The sequence below is a fragment of the Dipodomys spectabilis genome, unplaced genomic scaffold (assembly GCF_019054845.1).
Source record: "Dipodomys spectabilis isolate Male_0828 unplaced genomic scaffold, ASM1905484v1 ptg000001l, whole genome shotgun sequence".
Lineage (NCBI taxonomy): Eukaryota > Metazoa > Chordata > Mammalia > Rodentia > Heteromyidae > Dipodomys > Dipodomys spectabilis.
Genome location: NW_024870678.1, coordinates 2,503,344 through 2,517,932, shown reverse-complemented (window position 1 = coordinate 2,517,932; position 14,589 = coordinate 2,503,344). Strand labels below are relative to the sequence as shown.

The 14,589-nt window shown below is 40.5% G+C and overlaps 1 protein-coding gene and 1 non-coding gene across 2 annotated transcripts in view; one reads left to right on the top strand and one right to left on the bottom strand.

Annotated features, from left to right (window-relative positions):
- The window catches only part of Afg1l (AFG1 like ATPase), a 157,654-nt gene that overhangs the window by 123,568 nt on the left and 19,497 nt on the right, over positions 1-14,589 (bottom strand). Inside the window, exons 3-5 of the mRNA XM_042702129.1 lie at positions 10,906-10,957; positions 4,118-4,219; positions 1,625-1,755 (exon numbers count right to left, since the gene is read on the bottom strand). Of these exons, the coding sequence (XP_042558063.1) occupies positions 1,625-1,755; positions 4,118-4,219; positions 10,906-10,957 (285 nt within the window). The remainder of the gene's footprint in view (positions 1-1,624; positions 1,756-4,117; positions 4,220-10,905; positions 10,958-14,589) is intronic.
- LOC122103570 lies at positions 8,890-8,994 on the top strand. Its single transcript, XR_006146784.1, has one exon. It is a non-coding gene; the product is annotated as a small nucleolar RNA U13 (small nucleolar RNA).

Sequence of the window (14,589 nt, the reverse complement as noted above, 5' to 3'; positions counted from 1 at the left end):
TGTTCTTAGAAGTATAATTCTTACTGAAAGCCATTTCCTGTCGATTCCTTCTATAATACACTGATGCCTCTTCAGAGTGGCAGGAAGCACTTACTCTTTTCCATTGCATAATTCCAGAGAATCCTGAAAATATGAGACTTCAAATGGTCAAAAGAGGTAATTCTTTTCCTTTTTCATAGATTAGGTATGTTGTGAGGCTTAAATTAGATATATGAGTCAGCTGTTTCTTTATATAACACTTAAAAATAGTCATTATTAGCCAGGCGCCGGTGGCTCATGCCTATAATCCTAGCTACTCAGGAGGCTGAGATCTGAGGATCGAGGTTCAAAGCCAGCCTGGGCAGGAAAGTCTGTGAGACTCTGGCAGGAAAGTCTGTGAGACTCTTATCTCCAATAAACCACTAGAAAACCTGAAGAGGCACTGTGGCTCAAGCAGTAGAGCACTCGCCTTGAGCTGAAGAGCACAGGGACAGTGCCCAAGCCCAGAGTTCAAGCCCCAGGACAGACCGCCAAAAAAAAAAAAAGTCATTATTTGGCTGGGAATGTGGCTTAATGGTAGAGTGCTTGCCTAGCATTCATGAAGCCCTGGTTTCAATTCCTCAGCACCACATACACAAAAAAAGCCAGAAGTGGCATTGTGGATCAAGGTACAGTAGAATGCCCTTGAGCAAAAGAAGTTCGGGGACAGTGCCCAGGACCTGAGTTCAAGCCCCAGGACTGGCAAAAAAAAGTCATTATTTTATAATTATATTATCTTTGTGGTATATGAGGACATATAGAGCCATTGACAATTTAGAGGTGGGAACTTCTACTGTAAAAGAATGAATAATTGCCAGGTACAGTGGTACATGCCTCTAATCCTAGCTACTCAGGAGGCTAAGAAATCATAGTTTGAGGCTAGCCCAGGGAAAACATTCTCAAGACCTTATCCTCATCAATCAAAATCTAAGTGTGATGATACACAATTATAATCCGTTAAACAGGAAGTGGAAATAAGAGGATTGCAGTCCAGGCCAGCCCTAGCTAAAAGCAAATTCTTATTCAAAGGAATACAAAAATCAAAAAGGACTGCAGGCTAAGATCTGAGGATCTTAGGCCATGAGGCTCTTATCTCCCAATAAACCACCAGAAAACAGGAAGTGGCACTACAGCTCAAGTGGTAGAGCGCTTGCCTTGAGCTGAAGAGCTGAGGGACAGCGCCCAGGCCCAGAGTTCAAGCCCCACAGCTGACAAAAAAAAAGGACTAGGAGCACATTTCAGCTGGTAGAGCACCTGACTAGCAAGGGCCTAAATTCAAACCCCAGTATCACCAATAGAAAAAAAAAAGACTGAAAAGTATTTTATTTTAGGTTTTGCATGTGACATAGTATATATGTGTTGTATTTTCATTTTTCTTCTTTCAACGACCTTTAAAAACATAAATACTTTTCTCAGGGGCCACACATAGAAAGGGAGGCTAGATTCACCCACATGTATACCATAGTTTTCTGACCCCTGTAATGATAGGAAAGTTAAAGTGATGAATCAAATTGATTTATACAACAATAAAACAACAGGAGCAAAATTTAAATCTTTATACTCCATTCATTATATCATTCTCTATTAAAAAAAATCTCCATTTTACCTGAAATTCATCAAAACACAGGAGAGATGCTTCTTGGCTGATTTCTTCAGCAATGGGAGCTATTGGGTCATATGATTGAGCCATGAATCCTGCTTTCCTTTTTGGCAAATTCTGTTTAAGGCGATGAATTCCTTAAATGAATGAAATTTAACACAGACCAAATACAATATTAACAGTATATTTTAAGCAACTATTTTTTAATTCCTAAGTGAAACTAGCTCAAACATCAAAATTAAATTCTATATACTACCACAGTTGACTGTTGAAATTGGTTGTGTTTCTTCTACCTTCAGATAAGTTATTCAAGTATTATTATAGTTGTGGAGTTGTAAAGAAGCTTCAAGATCCATTCTTGAATCACATCAGAGATGATTAAGAGATACATAATAAGACAGTTCAGTATATTGCTATCAGTCTTGAAGAATTCAGTGATGGAATGGGAGTGATGTAGCCCAAGAAGTCTAGCATATCTAATCAAAATGTTCCCTTATCTCCAGCTCATAACATTCTAGCCAATCTCGTGTCATTTAATGTTTACTAAATGCTGAACATATTAGGAAAAAAACTACAATGCTTCTGTTGTAGGAGGATTATAGCGTAGTTGATAAGAAAAATCACACACACACACACACACACACACAAAGAAATAATATAAGAATATTAGGGAGTTGGGAAGGTGGTTCAGTGGTAGAGTGCTTGCCTTGCATGCATGAGGCCCTGGATTCAATTCCTCAGCACCACATAAGCAGAAAAAGCCAGAAGTGGTGCTGTGGCTCAAATGGTAGAGCACTATCCTTGAGCTGAAGAGCTAAGGGACAGTGTCCAGACCCAGAACAGGAGGAGGAGGGGGAGGAGGGAGAGGGAAGATGAGGAGGAGGAGGAGGAAGAAGAAGAAGAAGAAGAAGAAGAAGAAAGAATACTAGGAAAAGAAACAAAAGTTACATGCAAATACAAGCTAAATGCTTACAAAGAGCAGTCCCTAATCCATAACTTCTTGCTGGGCACAGTTGCTTATTGTTATAGCCAATCCTAGCTAATTAGAAACAAAGAAGGGGGGAGGGGATTGTGGTGGTTCTAGGTCAGCTCAGGCAAAGTTCTTCTTTTTTTCTTTTTTCTGGTCGTGGGGCTTGAACTCTGGGTCTGGGCACTATCCCTCAGCTCTTCAGCTCAAGGCGAGTGCTCTACCACTTGAGCCACAGGGCCACTTCCAGTTTTCTAGTGGTTTATTGGAGATAAGAGTCCCTCAGACTTTCCTGTCCGGGCTGGCTATGAACCATGACCCTCAGATCTCAGCCTCTTGAGTAGCTAGGATTACAGGTGTGAGCCAACGGTGCCTGGCTAAGGCATAGTTCTTGAGACTATATCTCAACTGAAAAAGCTGGTAGAGTGCTAGCCTTGAGCAAAAAGTTTAGGGACAGTGCCCAGGCCCTGAGTTCAAGACCTAAGACTGGTTAAAAAAAAAAAGGCCAGGTATGCTGGAGCATACCTATCATTCCAGCTACAAGGGGGAATGTAAATAGAAAGATCCAAAGTTAGGCTTGCTAAGGCAAAAATGTAAGACCCTATCTCAAAAACAACCAAACAAGAAGAGCTAGAGATATGTTCAACTGATAGAGTGATAGATAACCAAGAAAACATAAGGCCCTGAAATCAAACCCCAGTACCACCTCCACACAAAAAAAGAACATCTTGAAATAGGTACATTTTTTAACATTTTTCATCAATACATAGTAGAAATTGAAAATGCTGGGTCTTTATACAGTTAACCTCTATTCTGATTGGAAAAAACTGAATTGGTCTTGAGAACCAGTTCTGATTCGATTAGTATAACATAACCTTATTTCTGAAGTAAGGAGGTCAGTTCTGGCTGGCGCCATTTGGGCCACATGGTAGATTATAGGTCTGGCATCTTGTCTTCATGCTGGGGGAAGGAACCTCCCCCCCACCCCCCATCACCTGCCTCCCAGGTAATGGCCATGCCTAGATCCCTGGAGGCAGGGGCAGGCACTTGGCTGATAGGTTACTGAATCTGTCAGTCTAGTGCGTGGGACTGGGAATTTCCTGAGGATCTGCCCCCTGCACAGACCTATTTAGGCCCAGACCAGCCTAGCTGCCAAGACCATGCCACATGTGTCTTTGTGATCGTGTCCTGTGTCCTGTCTCCTGGTTCGTCTCCAGTCATCATGGTGTCCCAATTCAGCTGAATTGGCTTGTTGGTACTGTATTGTTTCTGTTATTTCTTCCCTCTTTAGCATGTTTCCTAGCGGTGTTATGTGTATTTACATGCTGCAGGCCTTTGTAACAACTGGCAGCTTGCAGCCTGTTATCTATATAATAAAGACTCCAATATTCTATATTTTAAAATATGGCTTCTGGGGTGATTCACCTTACATTTCAAGCCAAATCAAATTTTAAAAATTAGATGTTCACTAAAGCCAACTATTTTGTAGAATTTACCCATGAAAAATCACTTTTCTCAGATCATTAACTTACTTTTGTGCACATCTAGCATGAAACCGTGAAAATGGACCCGTTTTTTCCTCTTCGTTTTCACATATGCATAAAACATGTCCATCACCATTGTTTTCCCTGTACCTTAAAAATTAAAGAAAACATAATGAGAATACTATAAACAGTATTACTGATTGCTCTAGTGATTGTTCAGTAGCTTTGATATAATGAAACTATACTCCTTTATTGGAAAGCTGGAAACTCTTAGTTTTTTAGAAGAGGGTACTTACTTTGTATGCTAAACTATATCTTTAAAATGCTATTAGGTGCTGAGAATGTAGCTTAGTGGTAGAGTGCTTGCCTATCATACATGAAGCCCTGGATCCCATTCCTCAGTACCATATAAGCAGAAAATGCACTGTGGCTCAAGTAGTAGAGTGCTAGGCTTGAGCAAAAGAAGTCAGGGACAGTGATCAGGTCCTGAGTTCAAGCCCCAGGACTGGCAACAAAAAAAAAAAAAAAATGGTGTGAGGGGAGGATCCGGTGAAGGAAAGGGGGGAGTATGGGAAGGGATGGGAAAGGGAAACAAAGAGGAGGCAACAATGCTTGATAAGAAATGTACTCATTATCTTGCCCATGTAATTGTAACTCCTCGGTACAGTATTCTCACAATAAAAAAAAAAAGGATATAGATACAAAGAGCTCTTATGGACTACAATAGACATGTTATTTCTTTTCTTTTCCTTTTTTTTTTTTGTTTGTGAGATTTTTATACTCAGTCTATCCTAAATCCCTTCCTTCTGTAAACTGCCTCTTTTCTGCTTGGTGTGATTCTGAATTATAGGGTGGATCCATGTGATTGGTGGTCAATCTTTCAGAGGGATTATTATAAATTCTGAGGAGGATCATGATTCCTCCTGCTGAGAGAGCAATCTGTCAGCTATCAAGAGCCATCTTTCCCACATCATCAGAAGACTCTGATCAAGAATAAAGCCAACAATAAAGAAAAGGAACCCAAAGATAATAAAGAAAATGAAGAGGTTTGAACAAATCAATCTGGCTTGCCAAAATAAAATTCAATACACAATATCTTTTCCTTTTTTTTTTTTTTTTTTTTTGGTGCCAATAATGAGGCTGAAACTCAGAGCTTGGGCACTATCAGTTAGCTTTTAGCTCAAAGTTAGTGTTCTACCACTTGGACCACAGTTCCACTTCCAAATTTTGAAACACTTCAAAGAAAACAACAATCCAAACTGTCAACATATTAATATTTACAATGTTGATTACACAAAAGTGAGAAAAAGTAAAAGATCTAGGGTTTCTATGTTCTCAGGAAAAATGGCTTTCAAAAATGAAAGAAAATGAAGACATTTTGAGAAAAACAAAAGTTAGAAGAATTAGCAGCACATCTGTGCTACAAAAAGTTATTGAAAAAAGTTTTTCAGGCTGAACAAAGATGATACCAGATGGAAACTAGTCTACACAAGGAAATGAAGAACACAGGAAATGATAAATATTTTGGTGAATATATGAAAAATTTATCATTTTTATATTTCTTTAGGCAATAACTATCTAGAACAACACTAAGTGGGCTGGGGGGGCATTAGATCAAGAGGTAAGAGTATTCCCCTAACAAGTATGCAGCACTGCGTTCAAACCCCAGTCAGTACTACTAAAGTTAAACAAAATCGCAAGAATAATGTATTATCTGGGGTTAGCAATCTACATAGTTAATAATCTATATAGATATATAGATGATGGTAATGGCACAAATATTATTTATATTAGCATATATTGTATAAAGTGAGGGGTTTCATTGTGACATGAAAATACTATTATAAGATTGTAATATAATAAAACACATTTTCCACTTTAGGGCAATCATTAAAAGGGATAAAATAATAAAATTCAAATAATAAAGCTAAAAAATAAGCTAATCCTATAAACTAAAAATGTACAAAGTATAAAAATGAACTGGGCACCAGTGGCTCATGCTTGCAATAGCTACACAGGAGGCTGAAATCTGAGGACCCTGGTTCCAAGGCAGCCCAGGCAGGAAGATCCATTTAACCACTAAAAAATAAAAGCCAGACATGGAACTGTGGTGTAATTGGTAGAGCACTAACCTCGAGCAAAAATGTTCAAGAACAACACCCAGGTCCTAAGTTCAAGCTCTAAGAAGGGCTCAAAAATAGATAGATAGATAGATAGATAGATAAAATAAGAAATCATAAAATAAGAAATCAGGCAATCAAGGTTTAAGACTAGCCTTGATATGTTTGCAATACTCCATTTCATCCAAAAGCTGGATAGCATGGAATGCACCTGTCATCCTAACTATGGGAAAGCACAATTGCAGAGCATACTAGTGTATGCCCATCATACCTAGCCACATGGATTAAAACAAGTAGGAAGAGCACAGACCAGGTCAGTGGGAAAATAAAATGATACTCAACCTCAAAAGTAACTAGTGAGCCAGGTGCTGGTGGCTCATGCCTGTAATCCTAGCTGCTCAGGAAGCTGAGATCTGAGGACTTTGGATCCAAGCCAGCCCAGATGGGAAAGTCTATGGGACTAATATTTCCAGTTAACCACCAGAAAACTGGAAGTAGAGCTATGGCTCAAAGTGGAAAGGTAGTAGCCTTGAGCGAAAGAGCTTAGAAGACAGTGCCCAGGCCTTGAGTTCAAGCCCCAGAACCAACCAATAAAAAAAAATAACTAATAAACAAAGGGACTTATAGGAATGGCTCAAGTGGTAGACCTCCTATCAAGCACAAGGCCCTAAATTCAAATGCCAGTACCACTAGCTGTACTACAAGAATGAAGCTTTGAAATAATATCACTGAAGCTTTTCTGTGCAAGATATGATAAAGATTTTCTTTTCAAGGTTGAATTATGATGTTAATCCTACCAGTTGATATATGGACTCTGCTGGAGTTCCATGGTTTTAAAGTCCATCTAAGTCAATCATTGAAACACATCCACAGGGGCTGGGAAGGTGGCTCAGTGGTAGAGCGCTTGCCTTGCATGCCTGAGGCCCTGGGTTCGATTCCTCAGCACCACATAAGCAAAATGAAAAAAGCTGGAAGTGGTGCTGTGGCTCAAGTGGTAGAGTGCTAGCCTTGAGCTGAAGAGCTGAGGGACAGCACCCAGGCCCAGAGTTCAGGCCCCACGACCGGACCCAAAAAATAAATAAATAAATAAATAAATGAAACACATCCACAAAGAGAATAGAATGAAGTAGGCATGACAAAGCCCACACCCAGTACAGGTGTGAGGAGTGAAATTCGAAGAAGCACATATCTTTTCTTATTTAAGCCTACCTCTCAAATCTCAAGAAAACAGTAAAAAATTAGAAGAGCTTATGATGGCATTCTGAATCTATTCTTCCAGTCAGAGAGGCCTTTAAAAGGAGCACAATGCCCATCTTTTACTACCCGTTTTTGTAAGTGTTCTAAACTGATAGCCAAAAGGTCCAGCCATTTCTCATTTTAGAATTCCTTTTTCTGCCAGGTGTCATTAGCTCATGCCTGTAATCTTAGCTACTCAGGAGGCTGAGATCTGAAGATCACAGTTCAAAGCCAGCCGAGGCAGGAAAGTCCGTGAGACTCTTATCTCCAATTAACCACCAGAAGTGGCTCTGTGGCTCAAGTGGTAGAGTGCTAGCCTAGAGCTGAAGAGCTCATGGACAGCACCCAGACCCAGAGTTCAAGCCCCATGACAAAAAAAAAAAAAAAAGAGTTTTACTTTACTTAGCCTTTTCCCTCATCTGTGGTTAAGTGGTTAAAGTAACAGGAGAAACAGAGCTGCTGATTTTCACAATGACTGAACATGAAAGTGAAGATATAGGAAGTAAAATGTTCTCAGGAAGCCAAGAACTAAAGGTAACACAATTAGGTTTGCTAGCAGCAACCAAGGTGCAGGCATTGAAAACTAATAAGCATCTGGTATAAATAAGAAGTAAGGGGGCTGGAAGGTGGCTCAATGGTAGAGCGCTTGTCTTGCATGCCTGAGACCCTGAGTTCGATTCCTCAGCACCACATAGACAAAAAAGAAAAAAGGCGAAAGTGGCGCTGTGGCTCAAGTGGTAGAGCACTAGTCTTGAGCTGAAGAGCTGAGGGACAGCGCCCAGGCCCAGAGTTCAGGCCCCATGACCGGACTAAAAAAAAAAAAAAGAAGCAAGTAATATAGGTCTCAAAAGTTCCAATTAGGGCTAGGAAGGTGGCTCAGTGGTAGAGTGCTTGCCTTGCATGCATGAGGCCCTAGGTTAGATTCCTCAGCACCACATAAGCAAAAAGAAAAAAAGCCAGCAGTGGTGCTGTGGCTCAAGTGGTAGAGCACTAGCCTTGAGCTGAAGAGCTGAGGGACAGTGCCCAGGCCCAGAGTTCAGGCCCCACAACCAAACCCCCCCAAAAAAACAACTTCCAATTAGCCAATAAACTAATACAATAGAGCACAATAGAAGAGACTGGGAGCTATTTTCTAAAGGGAGAGGGAAAAGATGAAAGAATTTGAGCTTCATGAATACTGTGTATGTGAGAAGAGACAGAGAGACAGAGAAAGAGAAGTAGCCGGGTACAGGTGGCTCACACCTATAATCCTAGCTACTCAGGAGGCTGAGATCTGAGGATCACAGTTCAAAGCCATCCCAGGCAGGAAAGTCTTGAGACTCTTATCTCCAATGAATCACCAGAAGTGGTGCTGTGGCTCAAGTGGTAGAGCAATCACCTTGAGCTGAAGAGCTCAGGGACAGCACCCAAGCCCAGAGTTCAAGCCCCATGAGCTATTAAAAGAGAAGAAAAGAAAGAGAAGTGATCCTTTTCCAGTTCATAAGTGTGATGATTGGGTTCTCATTCACTTGCGTGATATGTGCCTCCCTCTAAACCTTGTTATGACATGGGCACATTACCTGTCTGATGTGCAAAAAAAAAAAAAGAAAGAGAAGTAACTGGGGCTTGAACTCAGGGGTCTTGCACTCTTGATTAGCTTTTTCTTTTTCTTTTTTTTTTTCTTTGCCAGGGGACTGAACTAAGGGCCTGGGCACTTTCCCTGAGCCTCTTTTACTCTAGCACTCTAGCACCTGAGCCTCAGTGCCCCTTCTAGCTTTTTTCTGTTTATGTGGTACTGGGAAATCTAACTCAGGGCTTCTTCAGGCAAGCACTCTACCACAAAGCCACTTGATTAGCTTTTTCATTAAAGGAATTCTACTACTTGAATCGAAACTCTACTTCCAACTTTTTGCTGGTAGTCGGAGGTAAGAGTTTCTCAGGTTTGTCTGACTGGGCTCAATCCTCAGCTCTCAGCCTTCTGAGTAGCTACAATTACAGGTAAGAGCCACTGGCTCCCAACCCTTTGATGTTTTTTTTTCCTCTGGTTTTTTTTTTTTTTTTGGTCCATCATGGGTCTTGAACTCTGGGCCTGGGCGCTGTCCCTCAGCTCTTCAGCTCAAGGCTAGCGCTCTTTTGAGCCACAGTGCCACTTCCAGTTTTCTGAATGGTTTATTGGAGATAAGTCTTATGGCCTTTCCTGCCCAGGCTGGCTTTGAACTGTAATCCTTGGATCTCAGCCTCCTGAGTAACTTGGATTACAGGCATGGGCCACCAGTGCCCAGCTAAGGCTCTTAACTGTTTTTGCCAGTCATTGAGCTTGAACTCAGGGCCTGGGTGTTGTCCCTGAGCATCTTTTGCTCAAGGCTAGCACTCTACCACTTGAGCCACAGCGCCATTTCTGACTTTTCTATGTGGTACTGAGGAATAGAACCCAGGGCTCTGTGCATGCTAAGCACGCACTCTACCACTAAGCCACATTCCCAGCCCTCCCAGAGACTCTTATCTCCAAGTAACCACCAAAAAATCAGAAGTGGAGCTGTAGCTCAAGTGGCAGAGTAACAGCCTTGAGCAAAACAGCTAAGGAACAGTGCCCAAACTCTGAGTCCAAGCCCCAGTACCAGCCCAAAAAATAATCATAATCATAACTAGGTTATTAAAGGCTTAGACTATGAGTAGAAATATTAATAGAAAATAAAGGTTAAGCCGGGCGCTGGTGGCTCACGCCTGTAATCCTAGCTACTCAGGAGGCTGAGATCTGAGGATCGTGGTTCAAAGCCAGCCCGGGCAGGAGAGACCGTGAGACTCTTATCTCCAATAAACCACCAGAAAACTGGAAGTGGCGCTGTAGCTCAAGTGGTAGAGCGCTCGCCTTGAGCTGAAGAGCTGAGGGACAGCGCCCAGGCCCAGAGTTCAAGCCCCACGACTGACAAAAAAAAAGAAAGAAAAGAAAAGAAAGGTTAAAATGAAAAACAGCTTTTAAAAAAAAAGGAGCTGAGGCAAGCTGGGAATGTGGCTTAGTGGTAGAGTGCTTGCCTAGCACATGTGAAGCCCTGGGTTTAATTCCTCAGTATCACATAAACAGGAAAAGGTGAGAAGTGGTCTGTGGCTCAAGTGGTAGAGTACTAGCTTTGAGCAAAAGAAGTTCAGGGACAGTGTCCAGGCCCAAAGTTCAAGCCCCAAGAGTGGCAAAAAAAAAAAAAAAGCAGCAGCAGCTGAATCCAATAACATTGAGTGATAATACCCTGATTTATCTACTTCCCTCCCAAAACTTAACTTACTTTATATGTTACATAATGTTTGCACCCTGATATAGTATCTAATTCTGCCTTACTTTACTGCCACATCCTACAAGAAGTCAAAATGAAAGCTAACTGCCTCTTCTCACCCTACCTGACCCTGTTCCCTCCTGGTAGTGGATTAAGGGCTAGAAATGAAAGTCATTCCTAAGTGAAAACTGGAAATTTTTCTGATTGGCTCACTCAAATTTATTTTAACACTTACCAACATCACCATAAACATACAGGCCCCTGGGAGGTTTGCTCCTTGAAAAAAGCTGCAAATTAAAAACAAATTATAAATCCCTTCCATGAAAATAATTAAGCAGAATCACATACTGTGATATATATGTTATATATAATTATTATATTATTACAATTATATATAATTACTATATTATTATGTATAATTATTATATACAATACATAAGAAAGCTTCATATAAATCTATGAACTTAGATTATTTTGCAGTTTTAAAAGACAGAAATCCTGACAAAGCTAACAATGTGGAGAAACCTGGGAAACATTTTGTTAGCTGAAATAAGTCACACCAAAAAAATACTGTATAATTCTACTTATATGAGGCACTTAGAGAAGACAAAAATAAATAAATAAATAGATCCGAGGCAGCTAAGCATGGTAGTACATGCCTGTAATCCCAGGAGTTAGAAGGATCCTAGTCCAAATCTGGTCCCAGACAAAAGCATGAGATCATACCTGAAAAATAACTAAAGCAAACAAGGGCCAGAGGATGTAGCTCAAGTGATACAGTGCCTGGCTAGCAAGCATAAGGACCATGTTCAAACTCCAGTACTTTCAAAAAGAAAAAGAAAGCATGATAAGAAATAAGGAAGCTGGACACTGGTGGCTCACGCCTGTAATCCTAGCTACTCAAGAGGCTGAGATCTGAGGATCGCAGTTCAAAGCCAGCCCCAGCAGGAAAGTCTGTAAGACTCTTATCTCCAATTAACCACCAGAAAACCGAAAGAAGTGCTGTGGTTCAAGTGGCAGAGTGCTTGCCTTGAGCTGAAGATCTGAGGGACAGCACCCAGGCCTAGAGTTCAAGTCCCACAACTGACAAAATAATAATAATGATGATGATGATGAAATAAGACTAACTCAGGTAGCTCTAACATCTGACAAAAAGAAACAAGAAATGGAGGGGAGAGAGGGAAAAAGAAGATGCTTCCCACAAAATAATGTAAAAATTTTCCTAGAACTGAAAGAATATCTAGGATTAGGGGGACCTCATGTCTAGCACATTACAATACTGAATGTTTTAAACACAGGGGATTTTAAGACTATCCTGTAAACTTCTGGGGTGATAGTGAGCTCAGACTTGGGAAATGGGTTACAAATGACATAAACATGAATGAAGGTTAAGACAAAATGATTTCCAATCTAATTCACTCAAAATACTCCAGTGTGAAGATGGAAAATTGTTTTTTCATGAATATAGGCTCTCAGAAAACCTCCCACATAAGAAGAAGAAAACACAGGCCCTAGCAAACACAGAGGCTCCCTGGGAAACCAGAGACCCAGTGAGATAGAGGTGAGGACAGCTCTAGAACCATACCTGTTTTCCCCCACCTCGCTCCCTTGCTCCCTCTTCCCCCGCCCCTCTCCCTGGTAATATTGGGGAGTGAACTCAAAGCCTCACACTTGCTAGGCTGGACATGGTGGTAAGCAGCTGTACATAATACCAACAATGGGAAGCAGACACAAGAGAACCACAAGTCTGAGGCCACCCTGGACTACAGAATGAGACCTTTTCTCAGAACAACAGCAACAACAAAATGATACAAGGTAGTTCTCATCAAAGTTATAAATTAAAATGTATATTCTCTGCCTTTCTGGATGTCCATCCACCTGCTATTTCAGCCTAATTTTCATTAGGACAATTAGATAATACGGGTGTTGCTGTTAAGATAAAAGTATTGTTTTCAATTTGTTGAAAATGCAGGAATACTACTTTTCCTGTTTCTCTCCACTCCCCCCACCACTGCATTATTATCTTCCCAAATGACAGAATCAGAGACAATGATTCCAGCTGGAATGCTAAGTATAATTACATCTTTTATAAACTCACATTATATCATTCTCAACATGGACCACTTTTTGATAAACGTAGATCACTTCAGGTTTCTATGAAGATTTTTTAAAACTAAAAAAAAAAAAAACTGAACTATATGTTAGCATCCATAAACTGCCATGAAATAAAAATATTTTAATGCTGCTGATTTGCAAAACAACCTTCTTAACCTTACCTACATCAATTTGTTTCATTTATTCGTATAATTAAGCCATTTAAATATCTAAATAAGGGGGGCTTTAAAAGTTGTCAAGCTATGGCTACAAGCTAGCTATATAGCTGTAGATAAAACAAGAGTGTATGGCTTTTTTTCAGGTTGGTTCAAATCGCAATTGTCCAAATCTCAGCCTGAGTAGCTACATCTACAGGCATGAGCCACCACCATCCAACTTAAATCTCTTTGTCTAGAGTGACTTCATGAAGACTCTATTTAGAATGAGTAATGATACACTGTGCTGCATCACTACGTGACAGGAACTTTTCGGCTCTCTTGCAATTACATGGGACCACTGTTGTACATGTAGTCCCTCATTGATCAAAAAATCTTTATGTGATACATGACTGTATTTCAACCCCCAACCTCAACTTTCTTGCAAATATGTCATGAAGTCTTCTCCCAAGAGATAAAAAAACAAGGCTTCCTACATACCCCTGATTAATGGAAACAGATTTTCAGAGTTGCTCCATATGCTATTTAATTCCCTCCCTCCCTGACTCTAGAAATGCTTGATTCGGCTGTGTAAAAGTAATTTTAATTATAGTGATTTACATGAACTACTTACCATTTATGCCTAATTACCTCACAGCACAATAACAATTATGCATACATTAAGTGTGTCAGAGTTACCCTGGTTGTAAGTTTTATTTCATAACAAAAGTAAAGTGTCCATAAGTGTTCATTCTTCATAGTTTGCTACACGTATGGCCTAGTCTGCTTATAACTTCTTCAAATATTCATTAGAAAAAGCTTTGTTACATAGGTAAAGGCAGTGTAATATTAAGCCACCAATTCTTCCTTACTGATTTATAAATCTGTGGAAGTATATTTTATTTTAATATGATAGCTTCAGCTTATAGAAAGTTTCTATAGGATTACAATGAGAAAAAAAAGAATGAAAAGTTTAAATATCCGCACTTAAAACAAGCTGGGCACAAGGGGCTCACACTTGTAATCCTAGCTACTCAAGAGGCTGAGATCTGAGGATCATGGTTCAAAGCCAGCCCAAGCAGGAAAATCCGTAAGACTCATCTCTTATTATCCACCAGAAAACTAGAAGTGGTGTTGTGGCTCAAGTGGTAGAGTGCTAGCCTTGAGCTGAAGAGCTCAAGGACAACTCCCAGGCCCAGAGTTCAAGCCCCCAGCCAATAACAACAACAACAAATCAAGCAAGACACTAATGGCTCATACCTGTAGTCCTAGCTTCTCAGTAGGGGGAGATTAACAAGATGGCAGTTCAAAATACCCAGGAATAAATTTGAGATCCCATCTCAATCAATCATGGATGTGGTAGTAGTGCCTGTCATTCTAGTGACATAGAAGGCGTAATACAAGTATCACAGTCCAGGTAGACATTTAATTCAAAACTTGACAAAGGCAAAAAAGGGCTGGGAGTCAATAGCTCACACTTATAATCCTAGCCACTCAGGATGCTGAGATCTGAGGATCATAGTTCAAAGCTAACCTAGGCAGGAAAGTCTGGGAGACGCTTACCTCCACTAAAGTACTAAAAATCCTGGAAGTGTAGCTAGCGCTGGAGCTCAAGCTCAAGTGATAGAGTGCTAGCCTTGAGCAAAAAAGCTTATGTATAGCACCCAGGC